The sequence below is a fragment of the Odontomachus brunneus genome, unplaced genomic scaffold (assembly GCF_010583005.1).
Source record: "Odontomachus brunneus isolate Ranch 3 - 2012 unplaced genomic scaffold, Obru_v1 Obru_scaffold_002, whole genome shotgun sequence".
NCBI lineage: Eukaryota > Metazoa > Arthropoda > Insecta > Hymenoptera > Formicidae > Odontomachus > Odontomachus brunneus.
The window spans coordinates 695,565-712,414 of NW_022639452.1; the positions used below are offsets into that span (position 1 = coordinate 695,565).

Here is a 16,850-nt window from a genome sequence, read left to right on the forward strand (position 1 = left end):
CCATGGCGAAAATCCACGAATTACGGTTTGAACTGCTTGACCATCCACCTTACTCACCAGATCTAGCCCCAAGCGACTTCTTTTTGTTCCCTCATCTAAAAATTGCGCTCGGAGGACAGAGATTTTCGTCAAATGAAGAGGCAATCACCTTCGTGAACAATTATTTTGCAGAGAAAAACGCCGAGTACTATTTCGACGGGTTACAGAGATGGGAGCATCGCTGGGAGAAGTGTGTAGATTTACAAGGAGACTATGTTGAAAAATAAAAAACAATTTTCAGAAAAAATGACTTGTATCTTTGTTAGGTCGGAAACTTTTCAGACCACCCTCGTATGTGCTGGAAACGAAAAAGAATTTTAATTCAAAATCTCAAGCTGTCAGTCAGCATAATATTTACCTGATCCAAAAATTTCGCAGCTTGTTCATACCGACGCGCATCTGGCAATGCCATGTATCGCAACTTCTACCGAATTCGAGACCGTGCAACATCTCAAACGAGAAGAACAGGGAAACCATAAAATAATCGTTGCGTATAGACGAAATTTATAATTCTGTCTGCGCCGTAACCAGAATAAACATGGAGATGTATTCCTTAAAATTACTCGCAAATTCCTCTACTTTCTCGTGATGCACGATCGCGAGACCTCCTCGAACTATCATGCACTTCGAGATATGCAATATAGATTACAATATAGATTATCATTAAACTGTCATGCGGTTGTATAATAATCATAGAACATTAGTAATTGCGACAAGGGGAAAGCGAAATATCACCGTCCGTCCCACGCGAGGGCATATTATATTAGCGTAAATGAAGAAGAAGCGGGAGATCTCGAGAAAAGTAATATACTGCTCGAGTTAGATTGATCGCCTGCGAAGCTTTTTAATTTCAACCGAAAGCCTCACGTGTATCCCTTTGAACGGGACAAGTAGTGCTGAAAATGTCGAGCTGCACGACCGCGTGCGCGGATGTGAACGATACATATAGACGGATACATATTCCTTACAGGACTGTTTGACAGAATCGTTGAATTTTTAATCGGTTAAATCTCTTTTCAAATTAAAGAAGGAATCAGATCAGGAGGGAATCAAGTCGGCAAGTTCATGGTTCAGGCGAAAGTGTAACTTTCGTTTCCCGTCACCGAAAGCATGGACTTCCAAAACGTGAACCCCTTGAACGCCCAACTGAACGAGCTCTCGGGCAATCTGCCGCCGATGACAGGCGACGATCCGCAGTTTCTCACAGCGTGGAGAGTATACAGTACCGTCGTGTGGTTGATCGAGATAGTGCATATCAGCGCGACCATTCCGACGGTTATGTACGTGTCGAAAGAGAAGTTCTTCAAGGATGTGACGGTCGGAGCCGTCGTCAGCGCGGAGGCGTTCTTCTTGTTCGCGCGAATGCATGCACACAGGGATCTCGTGAGCAGACTGATTCGGAAGCTGAACGACTTCCTGAGCGAGCGAGATCACATTATGGAGAGCATCGTGAGGTCGATTTTGAAGCCGGTGCAAACTCCGTTAAAGTTTTACTGGATATCCGGATGTGTAGCCACAACGATGTGGTCCTGTATCTCGATAATGCCTGTCTTGAGGAAGCGACACTTCTTCTACGAGGATTACAGAATGCCGGTGACCCTTTCGAAGCAGCCCTTTTCGTTGGACGTCTTCCTAGCGGAGAACTTGATCGTGGCCGTCTCTAGCATGTGTATATTCACAAAGAAAATTGCCATGGACGTTTACATGATAAATCTCGTGCTCCTAGTGACGGCACAGTATCGCTACGTGTCGACGAGACTCACGAAAATATTTCGGGAAGGTACACAGAAATCAACGCGTAAAGTCTCCAAAAGGATACTCAGACGCGGATTCGTGGGCGGAGACAGAAATAAGAAACTTGTGTCGACGTCACAACACTATAGTTCAGTAAGTAGAATTGAAGGAAGTGAGGTAAAAATACATCACCTACATGTCAACTTTTTCTCTAATTGTTATAGTTCTCTAATTATTATAGTTACAGCTACGCAATGTTCATCGCACTCTTCAATGATAAAAATCAATAAACAAATGAACGTAATTTATTATGCTGTTATAAAAATAATTATATTTCCAGACGAGCTCAATGAAGATTCGATATTTGGTTCTTCAAGGAAAAGTAAAAAATAAAGCAATAAAATGTAAGAGATTTTCAGTATGTCATTTCTCGCTTCTAACGTCATCAAACCAATATGGCCGCCCCAGAAATAGCAGCGTCTTAAACTCAGATTAAGATTTAATAAGCGTTTGAGGACGTTGGTGGAATTGGCTCTTAATCTAGTAAAATTAGTGATTTCTGTTGTAGTAAAAACGTTATATCTATAGAGCATAAAAAGATTAGATAAAAGTCGGCAATTAAATAAAAATATTAGTGCTCGTGATACAATTTATAGCATGTCTATGTATCAATGCTTACTCTACATTTTGACGGCCTGAAGAAACAATAAAGATAATGGTCATAATGTTTTTTTGCAGTCTAAGTCTTAAATTATTATGAACGAGTACATCAATTAAGACACGTATTATTTATCAGTTTTATGAAAAAATTATGGTCTTGATTCAAATATTATTATTACAGCTTTGCTGCGCTCCACATCTTTATAATCGCTTTCATATAAATACGTTTTTTTTAACTGATTAGTTTCTCTATACATTGATTCACGATTATCTGTCAAATATTCTGAAGACATATTCGTACACGAATAAATTCGAGAAACGAATTCCTTGTAGTTCACAATAATAAGTATGCCGTTTTTCGCAGCATACGTTTAACATGCGACTACTTTGCAATACGCAGTCGCGCGACAGCCAACGAAGTCAACTATAAGATAATCGTCACTTGGTAGCACACGGATAATTATATAGAAATCAATGATACCATCTACTCGCGTGTAGTAAACAGAATGAAAAATGAATTCCTGCAATTAACGACTCATCATTCGGTCCCTCACCCGCGTACAACATTTCCTTCCAAATTTCTACCTTTAGTAGTGGAAGAGAGAACCGTTCATTATTTATCCCTGAGATACATCGTATATCAATTATTGTATGCAAAATGCAACAAACCTCTCAGAATAATTGTATCCGTAGTTCTTTTCATAATTACAGCAAAGGAAGTATGATGACAAATACTCGTCTTCAAAGTAATGTGTAAAGCTAGACGGTGATCCTCTACTTATTTCTAAATAGCAAGTAGGAGCTGCGCGTGTCTTTCTCAGCGAAGAAGAGTCATTTTCGCGCGAAATACATACAGCGCGATGAAGGTGATGTAAAACGGAGGTATAAAACAACGAGTACAGATCGCCGTGTAATTCCGATTCGTCATGAGAGGGTCTCTGAAGACTCAGAAGCCGACTATGGACTTCCAAAGCGTGAATCCTTTGAATATTCGACTGAACATGATCTCGGGCAATCTACTACCGATGACTGCCAACGATACGTCTTTTCCGATACTTTGGCGTGTGTACAGCGTGTTGATGTGGTTGCTTCAGATAGTCCTATTGATCGCGTTAGTTCCCGGCAGCATGTACGTGTCGACGGAGAAGTTTTTGAAAGACGGACTTGTCTGTTACGTGATCAGCGCGGAGACATTTGTCATAGTCGCGCGAATCCAAGCCCGTAGAGATTTGATGGGTCGATTGATCCGCCGTATAAACAACATTTTGAGCGCCGCGGATGATACTATGAAGAACGTCGTGATGACAACCGTGAAGTCGGTAGAGACTCCGCTTATGTTGTATTGGATCGCAGGCATGATATCGGTTTCAGTGTGGAGCTGTTTACCGCTTTGGTTGTTATTCGGGAAAGATGTTTTCTACTACGAGGATTACAGGTTGCCTGCCGCTTTCTTCAATCAACCGCTGTCGCCCAGAAAATTTCTCTTGGGAAACATCGTTCTATGGATCTGCTCCGTGTATATGTTTATAAAGAAGGTCGGCACGGACGTGTACATGGTGCATATAGTGATGCTGATAACTGCGCAGTATCGATATATCGCGGTGAAGATCGCGATGTTATTTCAAGAACGGAACGAGGACGAACACGATAAGACTTGGAAAATTGACTCTTTAGAACGGAAGACAAGGCAGATGAAGACGTTGTGTCGGCATCACAACGCTTTAATTCAGTAAGTTTCCCGGGTTCATTTACGCGATACATACTTCACAGCCATTTTTACGGCGAGTATTTTAATCAAATATCTCGGTAAAGGATAATTTAAAATGAGTAAATTAATATTTATGTATATAAATCATGAATCCAAGGTACAGAGGTGAATATTATGCATATAATTTCCCAAAATCTATTTCTTTCTTGCTTTAACTTCTTTCTACCGTGTACATACGTGTCTTGTAGTATAACATCATTGTTGAAAGAGCTGTTGTCGCTGAACTTCAGTTTGATATACCTGAACAGCGTAATGCGATTCTGCTCTATGGCTGTTATGATCAGTATTGTGAGTATAATAACTATCAACGTTAATCGTTGTAGAAATTCTTTCCAGACAACGCAGTGACAGTAACTGCCTTCCATATAATGAATTTAATATTGTATCGACGATATACTTTTGCAAAAATTTAGACAACGTCCTGGGAAAGGATGTCAGTTGTCATGTATGCGATAGGAGCCCTAGTTCAACTTTACATTTTGTGCTCTTGCGTGCAGCAATTATTGGATGCTGTAAGCAATTAACTAGCAAATCTCTGATTAATAATCCTCCTTTGTCATCCGTCCCTTTTGTGCGCATTACAGAGTACGCAAGTGACGGATAAAGCGTTTCATCGTGAATGGTATTTGTCCGGATCAATGCTAAAGAGTATATTTGTGTTGCTAATTATAGCCAACAGTTTGGAATGTAAAGTCGCAATGTTCGAAAATTTCAATCTTTCTCTATCTTCGTTCATGACGGTGAGATTTTATGTGCCGTCTATTTTAGTTCGGTGGCATTACACCTCACAAGTTTCGTTTGCCAAATCTCTTACCATACGATCTTTTCTAGATTCTAAATCAATCATATACGGTCGCCCTTCTGTTTCTAAGGTTCAAGTAAAGAATGAACATCGCACGGTAATTATAGTTGTTACTTACTGAAGTAATAATGTTAATCGACATAGTTAATCGACATGTTAATCTCGCGGACCAGTTTCACAAACGGCAATTAAGTCTTAACCTGAGTTTAAATTGTCTTCAGACAAAAAGAGTTAAACTCGGATTAAGATTTAATAGGCGTTTGAGGACGTTGGTGGAACTGGCTCTTAATCTAGTAAAATTCGTGATTCCTGTTGTAGTAAAAATGTGATACTTATGTGATACCTAGAACATAAGATTAGATAAAAGTCAGCAATTAAATAAAAATATTAGTGCTCGTGATACAATTTATAGCATGTATCAATGTTTACATTTTGACAGCCTGAAGAAACAATAAAGATAATGGTCATAGTGTTTTTTGCAGTCTTATTTTTAAATTATTAGATTTGATTTCTGGGTTTGAGCCACGATTCATCTTTGTTTGATTCCGACGTTTCAGTCGACTTGATCGTTCATTTCATGAACGACCCGATCGGTCGTTCCTCCCTGATGAAGCGGATTGAATTGTTCGCGAAACGTCGGAATCAAACTGTTTGCGCTCGATCGAGATTGTGTCGATCGTAAATCGATACGCCGGGACCGTTCTGGGATAACGCGAAGGTGACCTGGATTGTTAAGAGAAAAACCGGATTATGATATATACAAAGGAAAACATGAGCAAAGAAAGAAAATCAGCTGGATGGATATCGTTAGTTTGCAACGCAAGAAAATCAGGTGACTCGTATATCAGCTGAACAATTTTTAATTATGTCGATTTAATTCCCGGAACAAGATTTTAACCGTTCGTCGAAAAATCACAAATGTTGAGCGGAGGAATGCTTCGACGGTGAGAATGCTTCGACTATCCGAACGGAGAATCGACCGGGAAACCGGCTGTTCCAGTCAGCGTGGTCAGCGAAATGAACTCGGTGTTCGAGAATGCCAGTGAATGTTAGACGAATCTGAGTCGGTTAACACTCCGCCCTCGATGTCGGTCACCAAATATACCAATTTATCGTCGCACCGCGTGATCTCGAAGATTCAAAGAAACTTCGCTTACGGAATAATAACGTCCTTTTGATTGTACTCGCACAAAAGTTTGAATTGAAAAACCGACACGGTATCGACTTGTAACAATGTGCTATTATCCACATACCCAATATGTAGCCAATAAAATTAAAAAAAAAACTAAAATTTAAATTTAAATTTAAATAAAAAATTTAAATTAAATTAAATTAAAATAATTATTTAATTAATTAATAATTATAGGGAGAGACAGGGAGAAACAGAGAGAGATAGAGAGAGACAGGGAGAAACGAGGAGAAACGGGGAGAGACGAGGAGAGACGGGGAATGACAAGGAGAGACAGGGAGAGACGGCGAGAGATAGGGAAAGAGAGAGACAGACAGGGAGAGACAGGGAGAGGCAGGGAGACAGGAGAGGCAGGGAGAGACAGAGAGAGACAGGAAGAGACAGAAAAGGCAGGGAGAGACAGGGAGAGGCAGGGAGAGACAGGAAAGACAGGGAGAGACAGAGAGAGACAGGAAGAGACAGAAAAGGCAGGGAGAGACAGGGAGAGGCAGGGAGAGACAGGAAAGACAGGGAGAGACAGAGAGAGACAGGAAGAGACAGAAAAGGCAGGGAGAGACAGGGAGAGGCAGGGAGAGACAGGAAAGACAGGGAGAGACAGAGAGAGACAGGAAGAGACAGAAAAGGCAGGGAGAGACAGGGAGAGACATATCTCTTCTATATTTTTTTTCGTGACCTAACAAACGCAATGTCAGCTATTTGCCTGGTAATTTGACAGGCGCAAACGACACGAAGCAAGTCCACATGAAGTGAGCTAAGCGAGGGAACCAATCAACATCGCGGAAAAGCGGCAACAATTAAATCTCTTACATACCTTTTTTTAGAGAGCTTTTTTTACATGCCTTTTTTTATCCACATCTTTACAATCGCTTTCATATAAATACGTTATATACGAGTTTTCGAGATGGAGGACAGGACAATTGAAGGCGTTATGTCAGCATCACCGCACTTTAATCCAGTAAGTTTCAGCGTTTGTTTGCGTGATATGTTCTTCATCGTTATCTCTAAAAGAGGTATTGAAATCGCATTCCTTAATAAAGTGTAATTTAAAATGAGCAAAACAATGTTTACGTATATAACTTGTGAATTCGAGATACGGAGATGTATGATGTGCGTATAATTCTTGAGAATCTGTTTCTTTTGCTGTGACTTTTCCCTACCGTTTCTTTCAGCGCAACGTCGTTGTTGAAAGAGCTATTGTCTCTAGAATTATGTTTAATATACCTGAACAGTGTAATGCGATTCTGCTCTTTGAGTGTTATGATGACTAACGTAAGTATAACAATTACTAACACTAATCATTGTAGAAATTTTTTCCAGACATCACAAAGACAGTTAGACTTTCCATAGTGAATTTTATATTGTATCGACGATATATCGACTTTTAAAAAAATTTAGACAACGTTCTGGGAAACGATGTCAGTTCTCTCGTATATGATAGGAGCGCTAGTTCAACTTTACATTTTGTGTTTTTGCGTATAGCAATTATTGGATGCGGTAAGTAATCAACTAGCAAATATCTCTGGTAATTAATAAGTCTATCTTGTCATGCGTTATCCTTTTTATATGCATGACAGAGTACGCAGGTAACGGACGAAGCATTTCATTGTGAATGGTATATGTCCGGATCATTGATAAAGAGTATATTTATGTTACTAATTACAGCCAATAATTTGGAGTGCAAAGTCGCAATGTTCGAAAATTTTAATCTTTCCCTATCTTCGTTCATGACGGTGAGATTTTATGTCACTTATTCCAGTTCTATGATACTTTTACATATCGGAAGTCTCATCTTACCAAATTTATCATATTTTCTTCTTTAGATTCTAAATTAATCTTATACAATCACTCTTCTGTTTCTAAAGATGAAATAAGAAGTGACCAGGAACATCGTACGATAGTTGTCACTTTTTGATTTTACGATGCAAATTGATATAATGTAGCAAATTATTCTTCTCCCGTTAAAATATATTCATGTGTTTTATTTCAACCAAATCTTTAAAGAAAATGAAAACGTCCGATAGAAGTCAGGGACTAAATAAAAACACTAATGTTTATGCTACAATGCATATGTATCTATAGCTAAATAGTGTACCAGGAAATAATAAAACTAATAGAATGTTGCTGTTTCAATTTTTATATCTTATCGAATCATTAGAAACTTCTTGCAGTATCAAAGAACGCGTGAAGACAAATATTCTCTCGTCATGATTATATCATTGCAATTTAACTAAAGGGGTGTTTCTTATCGCGCGTACGTAATTGCAAATTCTATAAAATGATCAGCTGGGACTCAGTATATTGATTTTGCCGTCTCCCATATCTTCCATATTTGCCAAATATATTGATGATAGAGATTCGCGCGAATATACACGAGAAATAGATTTTGCGGTTCTGTTTACTGGACAAAGTATCCACGATACTTCCTGTTTAATTCAGTTTAGGTGCCAGCAGAGTGACCGAGTTAAGTACAATGTTCATCAGTTCTAGCGATTTTTGTGACCGTCAATGTGAAACGCTATAAGATAATCGTTGCTTCGTAGCGCGAGTTTAATTACAAAGAAGCTCGCAAATGAAACGTGAGAGCTTCAATCAACCGGTCCGCAAAGTACTGCGACGTTTTTTTATAAATTCCTCCGTATTCTCTATAATGAAGCACAGGTTCATCTCGAGCTACAATTTATCTTCCTCGAGTCATTTACTTGAAGACACGCATATTGTCGTCGACAACGATACTTGTATTTCGGAAAACTCGAGGCAGCAATTAAAGGATCGAAGTCGACAGTATGAACGAGTCAAATGGAACGTTGGTCTCACAGCGACATATATTGTATTAATAAGATGCGCGAAGAGTTCAACGAGAATAATAAATCGACGAAGACGACCCCACTTTCAAAGGTCAACGCGGAAGTCACGCGCTTGTTTTCCGCACGGGATGAAGAGCGACACGACGGTGGGAACATAAACAGAGGTAGATAAGCGAACAAAATTCCCTTTGTGCGAATTCCCTTTGTACTAAAATAGCGGCCTACGCAAATAATAGCGACTATATCCAGCTATATCTTATAGAATGTCCCGGCGCGCGTCGCGAGAGACCATGGACTTCGAAAACGTGAACCCACTGAACGTCCGGCTGAACGCGATCTCAGGCAATTTGTTGCCGATGTCCGCCGGCGACAAGCTGTTCCCAGGGACTTGGAAGATATACAGTGCTCTTGTGTGGTTACTTCAGCTGACTCAGCTTGTCGCTCTGTTCCTGGGGATGATGTTCGTGCCGGTGGAAGAGGCTTTAATAAACGGCACCACCACCATCGTGGTCTCCACCGAGCTGTTCTTCATAGTCGCGCGGATTCACGTGTGCAGGTGTCTGGTGATGCGGCTGATCGGGAAGCTGAACGATATACTGAGCGCCGACGACGACATCATGAGAAACGTCGTCCGAGCGACCCTAAACCCTACGGATCGGCCGCTCAAGTTCTACTGGGCGACCGCCGTATTCGCGATAGCCTCTTGGAATGGTGCGGCGATCGCGGTAGTATTCACGAAGAATACCTTCACCTATGAAGATTACAGCATGCCGGCCGCCTTTTCGAAACAGCCGTTTTCCACCGGCACTTTTCTCATGGGGAGCCTCGTGGTGTTCCTTGGCACTATGTACAACTGCACGAAGAAGGTCGGCGCGGACGTGTACATGATACACCTGGTGCTGCTGATGACGACGCAGTATCGATACATCGCGGTCAAACTCGCCGAGATTTTTCGCGGGGGAAATTTTGCGCCAAGTGACGATGGTTCTCAGGAGAGATTTGATTTCGAGATGAACCGACGGGCGGAAAGAGAGATGAGAGCGTTATGCAGACGTCACAATGCCGTCGTTCAGTAAGTACTGGCGAACTTTCGCTGAGATGCTCACGACTACGATTCTTGAAGTTTACGTTGAAAATTTCGGAATATTTCTGACTGAACGTCCGTTTCGCAGCCTAAATTACGTCTACACACGTACTCATCGGTATACATTGCACACTTTTCTTTTCAGAATGACGTTTGCGCTGAAGAAATTGCTGTCATTAATCTTCAGTCTAATTTACGTGAACAGCGTTTTTCGATTTTGCTTTATCGCCATTATGCTCAGCGCAGTAGGTAATAATTATTAATAATAGAGAAAAGATCCTAGGCTATATAATTATTACAATTTCTGTTGATGTAATACGAGAACTAGTTTCTTTGTATCACAATCTTGATACTAATATTTAACGAAAAAAAGAGACAATTAGGAAAATGTTATTATTTAATAATAATATTTTTTAAGTGTTATTACGAACGAAAGAATGAATATTGATTAATTTGGCAGCATTAACAACATTAACAAGCATTTAACATTGCTCTCTTGTAACAATCAATCTTGGTTTTCTATGCTAACTGCTTTAGGAAACGTTTCGTAAAAAATTCGAAAACATTGAACGCGTGATGCTATCGCGCGTCAGTGTGATTTATCATTATATTAGAGCGTATGAGCGACGTATTTTCGTCAAACTTCAGATACCATCGCAGCCTCTCTTGATAGGATTCTTGATCCTTGCGTATACATCCGGCGCAATGGTACAGCTTTACACGCTGTGCTCCGGCGTGCAGCAACTGTTAGACGCGGTAAGTCTTACGTAATATGTATCGTCCATACTGTCAGCTGTAAAAGCAAAGAAATAATTTTCAAATTATTGCGAACTTTTTGTTCTGTAAAGAATGAAGTTTCAGTTATCGTAATGAATAGAAATGTAAGATCAGTGTGCGATAAATCAAACCTTCCACGTCAAACTCGATCCTGAATTCCAATTGTTATATTTAATTAATTCTCCTCTTTTTAAAATCTCAATTGTTCATTTATTTTAATTTCTACATGGAAAAAGAAGTTTTGTTGGATTAACCGAATTTCTGGTAAAATATAAACGAACCAAAAATTCCGGTTGAAGTTACCAAAACTTTAATAAAACTCACAACATTTCTGATGAACTTGAACAGAAATCTCATGACATCAACCGGAATTTTCTAGTTTGTTGATATGTCACCAGAAATCCAGCTAAACTTTTTTATTCCTTGTGTTAAAGTTGTAAAAAATGTTTGGCGCGTAAGTTTACGTTGTCGAACATTATTATCCTCCCATATTTTAATTATTCGCAATAACATCAACCCTTTCTTAATATTTGTTCCACGTTTACAGTGAAATAGGTTTACTATTTAAGATATTAAATTTAAGATTGTGTTCAAGAGAGTTTTTATGTATGTATTGTTCTTTCGCATTTAATTTAGAGTACAGAACTGACGAATGAAGCATTTCACGAGGATTGGTACCGCTTCGGACCGTCAGTGAAACGTTCTTTCATGTTCCTGATAATGGCGAATAACATGGAATGCAAACTCGCGACTTTCGACAAGTTCAATCTATCTCTACCTTCGCTAATGACAGTAAGATTTCACATTTATCTCCCTTACATCTCTTATAATACATCATAACGATATCAATATAATACGGCATCGTCATATACCCTTTTCTTCTAATTCTTTGAATGATCTTTTTAGATCTTAAATCAATCGTATTCCGTCGCCTTGCTGTTTCTAAAAATGCAGTGAAAACTGATATATTCCAAATACACATAGTAGCTGTACCTATTTTCTAAGCAACGAATAAAGACCTGTAAATTTATCGATCTGCATTTTCGCGTTGCTCAATATCACAGGTTTTATCACAGTCAACTCGAGAATAGTGTGATAGGTATCAATTGGATTCAAGTTGTTGACTTAAGGTGTAAAAGTGCTTTTTACTCACCCTATAAAGTTTTATGATGTACGAAAATCCAGTTGTTTTTCTAATCCTCCGAAACAAAAGTATAAAACTGCTCTGAGATACTTTACAGATTAATGTTGGAACATCCAAACACCTGTTGCGGTATTGTATCCATGAAATACGTGTCAGATACTGCGGTTTTCCCGTGGCGGATTCCGTAGCTATGGAACAACCAACGACACGCCATAAGATAATGACTTGCTCGCGGTTATTTGTAATTGCAAAGAACTTCATGGACGCGCACCCAGTCCTGTACTACCTGTAAACAAAACGAATGCAGTACTACAGAAAATAGTCGGCTATTCTCGCGATATTTATTCCCGGCTTGCTTTGTTTCCTCACGACACAATACAGAGTCTTCTCTGAAGTCCGTCGTATAGTTCGACGAGTACAGTCGAACGATAATTACAAGACTCATTGCGGTAATTGCCACAAAAGAAGCGGAATGTCGTCGAGCATTTCGCATGATAGAGCAATACATTAATAAAGAGCGTAAAGAAGATGTAGAAATTCGAGAGGGATACGATCGGTCAGTCAATGTCTGCTAGTAGTTTTACACCCTCTTAGAAATATTGCGCACGCTCCTCCTGGTAGAAAGCAGCAAACACGATAGACGCGTCCGTGAAATTTCAGAGTTAATGCAAAATGCAAAAGTAAAATCTGTCTCGCGTCTTCGCGCTGTCACTTCGTTTTTTGCAGAACGATTTGCTGTGTAAAAGACAAAAATTGCGGTTCTAAATGAACTTCGAAAACGTGAATCCTTTCAACGTACGAGTGAACAAGATCTCGGGCAACCTGCTACCAATGGTCGCCGACGGGTCGTCGTTTCCGATACTCTGGCAGATATACAGCGTCTTGACATGGTTACTGGAGTCTATTCAAATGAGCATATTAATTCCCGGCTGCTTCATCGTGCCGAAGGAGAAGGCTCTGAAGGACGGCTTGATCGGTATCGCGGTTACCCTGGAGGTGTTTTTCATAGCTTTACGAATCCACACGCGTCGGGGACTGGTGCAACGACTGATTCGGAAACTAAACGAGATTTTGTGCTTGGAGGACGAGATGATGCGGAATATCACGACGGAGACCATGAAATCAATGCAGATCCCGCTGAAGTTCTATTGGTCGGCCGCCATGATGTCCATAGTTCTTTGGAGCAGTACGTCGCTTGTAACGATCTTGGAAAAGACATCCTTCTTTTACATGGATTACAGAATGCCGATCCGCTACGGCAAAGAGCCGATATCCATCGGCACCTTCCTGGTAGGCAGTCTTATCATAATGACCAGCAATATGGTTATCTTCACGAAGAAGGTCGCCGTGGACACTTACATGATACATCTGACGCTACTGATAACGGCACAATATCGTTACATTGCGCTGAAGCTCTCAGCGATATTTCGAGGTGAGACTCCGCGAGACAATCGCAACGATCCCATCGGCAGGGGAAATTCTAAAGTTGATCGATTCACGGAAAAGCAAATCAGAGCGGTGTGTCGACATCATAACTCTGTTGTTCAGTAAGTACATTTGCTGAAAATAGGATAGCATAAAGAAAAATTATTCTATAAAATGATTATTCTATAAAACGGACATATAGAGCCAAGTTACAGTTGTTACGTGTTTACTAAAAAATTAATAAATACACAATAGACGTTTCGACCATTGAATGTAGTCCTCTTCAATAAGTGGTATAAAGTCAAGTATAGTCTATGCAATTCGTCAAAGCTAGTGTTGTTATGTTCAAGACGCAAATTCACAACACTAGCTTGGCTCTATATGTCCGTATCAATCATTTCATAGATTTGATCTGCAGAGCTTGTATGATTTGTTTGTATATTAAAAATTATTCTGTTTCTTCGAAAAATTTGATTAATATTAAATCATGTACGGATTATGCACAAAATATTCTATTGCGATATACGCAATTGTGCAGATAAATTTTTTATTATAATTAACTATCTCATACAGTGTTCATTTAATTCTCTTTCTGTAATATAATATATTGTACGCTCTGTTTCAGCGTGACGTTCATGCTAAAAGATCTGCTGTCCTTAAACTTTAGCTTGCTATATGTTTACAGCGTATTTCGATTCTGCTTTATCGGTATTTTGGTGCTAGCAGTGAGTAAGAATTTTCAATGTGAATTATATAAACTTCCAAGAATGTTATTGCGGTTTATCGGGCAAACTCTTTTCATTTATAATATATAAATAGATTATGTGTGATTCATAAAACTTCAGATACCATCAACGACTATGTTGGAAGGTTTGATAATCGTCATGTACGCAGGCAGTGGAATAGTGCAGCTCTACATATTGTGCTCTTGCGTGCAACAGTTACTCGACGCGGTAAACAATGAAGAAACAATTTACGTCTCTTTACGCTTGATATCTCATTGACAAAGATTAAAGTTTATATAATGATTATTAATTTCTACAATTGATCTTGTTATCCTTAAAACATCACGAAAATTGCGTTGTCGACAAAACTTTTCTAAATATTATAATACAAGAGAACGAGAAATATGCTAATAGACACATAATGCTGTTTTGTGTGTAATATAGACCATTGAAATAACAGACAAAGCGTTCCACGAGGAATGGTATCTACAGGAACCATCCGTAAAACGTACATTTATATCTATGATAATGGCAAATAACTTGGAATGCAAACTCGCGATGTTTGAGAAATTCAATCTATCTTTGCCCTCGTTAATGGCGGTGAGTTTTCCGAGTGCGATTCACAGTACTATAATTTTATTATAAAGTTCCTTATAATTTGTCGAATTTCAGATCCTAAATCAATCCTATTCAATAGCTCTTCTGCTTTTAAAGACCAGTTGAAACGTGACGAGATAGCGACATCGTTTACTCACTAGTACATTCTGTTGTTCTTATAAATTTGTAACTAAGAGGATATTAAAAAATACAATGAGCGTGGATAAAAGTGGACAACTAATTTTACGGAGCATACAAAGAAGAAATTATTCAATAATCTAGAAAGTAATGTGATTTGAAATACTTTGTAAAAAAGATTACTTCGTATTAAAACTGATTTTCTAGTACAGATTGAATAACGTTTCAGTCATAGCGGTGAATTTTTACGCATCTTTCTCGTGTAATTGATGTACTGGTATGTATTTTTATTAATTCCCATATTTTCACGGATGCTTTTCTTCTATAAAGTTTTCAACAATATCTCAAATTATAAATTAAGCCTGTTCAATATCAGCCCTTTTGCTCTTAAGGACTAGTTGAGAAGCAATGAGATTGGTAACTTGCACGTTTCACATATGCTCGATAAATATACATCTCATTGTTCAGAAACTAAATATGAAAATTAATATATAAATTTCTCAGAACAGATTGCTCTTGTTATTCATTTTGTACAATTTCACTTCTGTTCCAGTGTAGTCCATAATAACTCAACATATAAACAATATTAGTCAAATATATAGATTTTAAAACTCAGAAAATAAAAAGTCTAACTAGCGCGCGCGACGTGAGACATGGAATCTGTAATACAAATCACACACCTTTACGTACATCACGTCTTAGATTACAGCTGTATTTTTCTTTGACAATAGGTATGTACAAGTAGTAAAATTGTATTAACTCTATATAAGATTAACTCTATATTGTATTAACTCTATATTGTATTAACTCTATATTTTATTACTTTTGAAAATTTGTCATTAACAGGACGTTAAATAACGACCTGCTCCGAAACATGTTGTGCAAGAAATTGAATTTCAGATTCGAGGGAATTTACTGTACGCCTAGCACATATCAAATGGTTATTTTTTCGGATTCCACAATTGCACTATAATAACGACTGCTCGGCGCTAATACTTATCACATATACATTGCTCACACTTCTTTTCAGAATGATATTCGCGCTAAAGAAATTACTGTCATTAATCTTCAGTCTAATTTACATGAACAGCGTTTTTCGGTTTTGCTTTATCGCCATTATGCTTAGCGCACTAGATAATAATTATTAATAATAGAGAAAAGATCCTAAATTAATTATTATAATTTCTTTTGATGTAATACGAGAACTAGTTCCTTTGCATTACAGCCTTAATACTAACACTTGGTCAGCGAAAAAAACAATTAGGAAAGTATTATTCTTATTCTGGACGAAAGAGGAAATATTGAGAGCGATTAATTTGACTTAACATTACAACATTAACAAGCATTTAACTTTCGTCTCTTGTAACAATCAATTCTGATTTTCTATGCTAACTATTTTAGAAAACACTTCGTAAAACAATTTGAAGATATTAAACGCATGATGCTATCACACGTCAGTATTATTACAATATAATTATTAATCAAGTTTTATTACAGTCAAGACGACAGTAGTGCGGTAGGTGCCAATTGAATTGAAATTGTTGACTTAATAAAAGTGTAAAAGTGATTTTTACTCACCCCACAATGTTCTATGATGTACGAAAGTCTAGTTGTTTTTCCGATCTTCCGAAACAAGATTATAACACTGCTTTGAGATACTTCACAGATTAATATTAGCATATCCAAACACCTGCTGCGGTATTGCATCCATGAAATGCACGTCAGATACTACGGTTTTCCCTTGACGGAAAAGTGCCTTCCGTGGCTCTGAAACAACCAATTACGCGCCATAAGATAATGACTTGCACGCAGTTCACTAGTAAAGAGCTTGATGAGCGCGCACCCAGCCCTGTACTAAACAAAATAAATACAGCACTACAAGAAATAGTCGCCTATTCTCGCGATATTTATTCCTACGTTCCTTTGTTTTCTCGCAACACAATACAGAGTCTCTTCTCCGTTGA

The 16,850-nt window shown here is 38.6% G+C and overlaps 3 protein-coding genes and 1 pseudogene across 3 annotated transcripts; all 4 read left to right on the top strand.

Moving 5' to 3' along the window:
* The first annotated feature begins 1,149 nt into the window (after nucleotides 1-1,149).
* LOC116842716 lies at nucleotides 1,150-1,930 on the top strand (annotated as a pseudogene).
* A 1,429-nt stretch (nucleotides 1,931-3,359) lies between these two features.
* On the top strand, nucleotides 3,360-4,166 carry LOC116842724. The gene has a single exon (XM_032812329.1). The coding sequence runs from the start codon at nucleotides 3,360-3,362 to the stop codon at nucleotides 4,164-4,166; it is 807 nt and encodes a 268-aa protein (XP_032668220.1).
* A 5,120-nt stretch (nucleotides 4,167-9,286) lies between these two features.
* LOC116842726 lies at nucleotides 9,287-11,814 on the top strand. Its single transcript, XM_032812344.1, has 5 exons — nucleotides 9,287-10,068; nucleotides 10,226-10,325; nucleotides 10,729-10,836; nucleotides 11,494-11,649; nucleotides 11,764-11,814. The coding sequence occupies exons 1-5, from the start codon at nucleotides 9,287-9,289 to the stop codon at nucleotides 11,812-11,814; spliced, it is 1,197 nt and encodes a 398-aa protein (XP_032668235.1).
* Nucleotides 11,815-12,766: 952 nt separating this feature from the next.
* LOC116842022 lies at nucleotides 12,767-15,005 on the top strand. The gene is made up of 5 exons (XM_032810660.1): nucleotides 12,767-13,548; nucleotides 14,052-14,151; nucleotides 14,272-14,379; nucleotides 14,596-14,751; nucleotides 14,824-15,005. Exons 1-5 carry the CDS (start codon nucleotides 12,767-12,769, stop codon nucleotides 14,872-14,874), a joined length of 1,197 nt encoding a protein of 398 aa, XP_032666551.1. The 3' UTR covers nucleotides 14,875-15,005.
* Nucleotides 15,006-16,850: the final 1,845 nt, after the last annotated feature.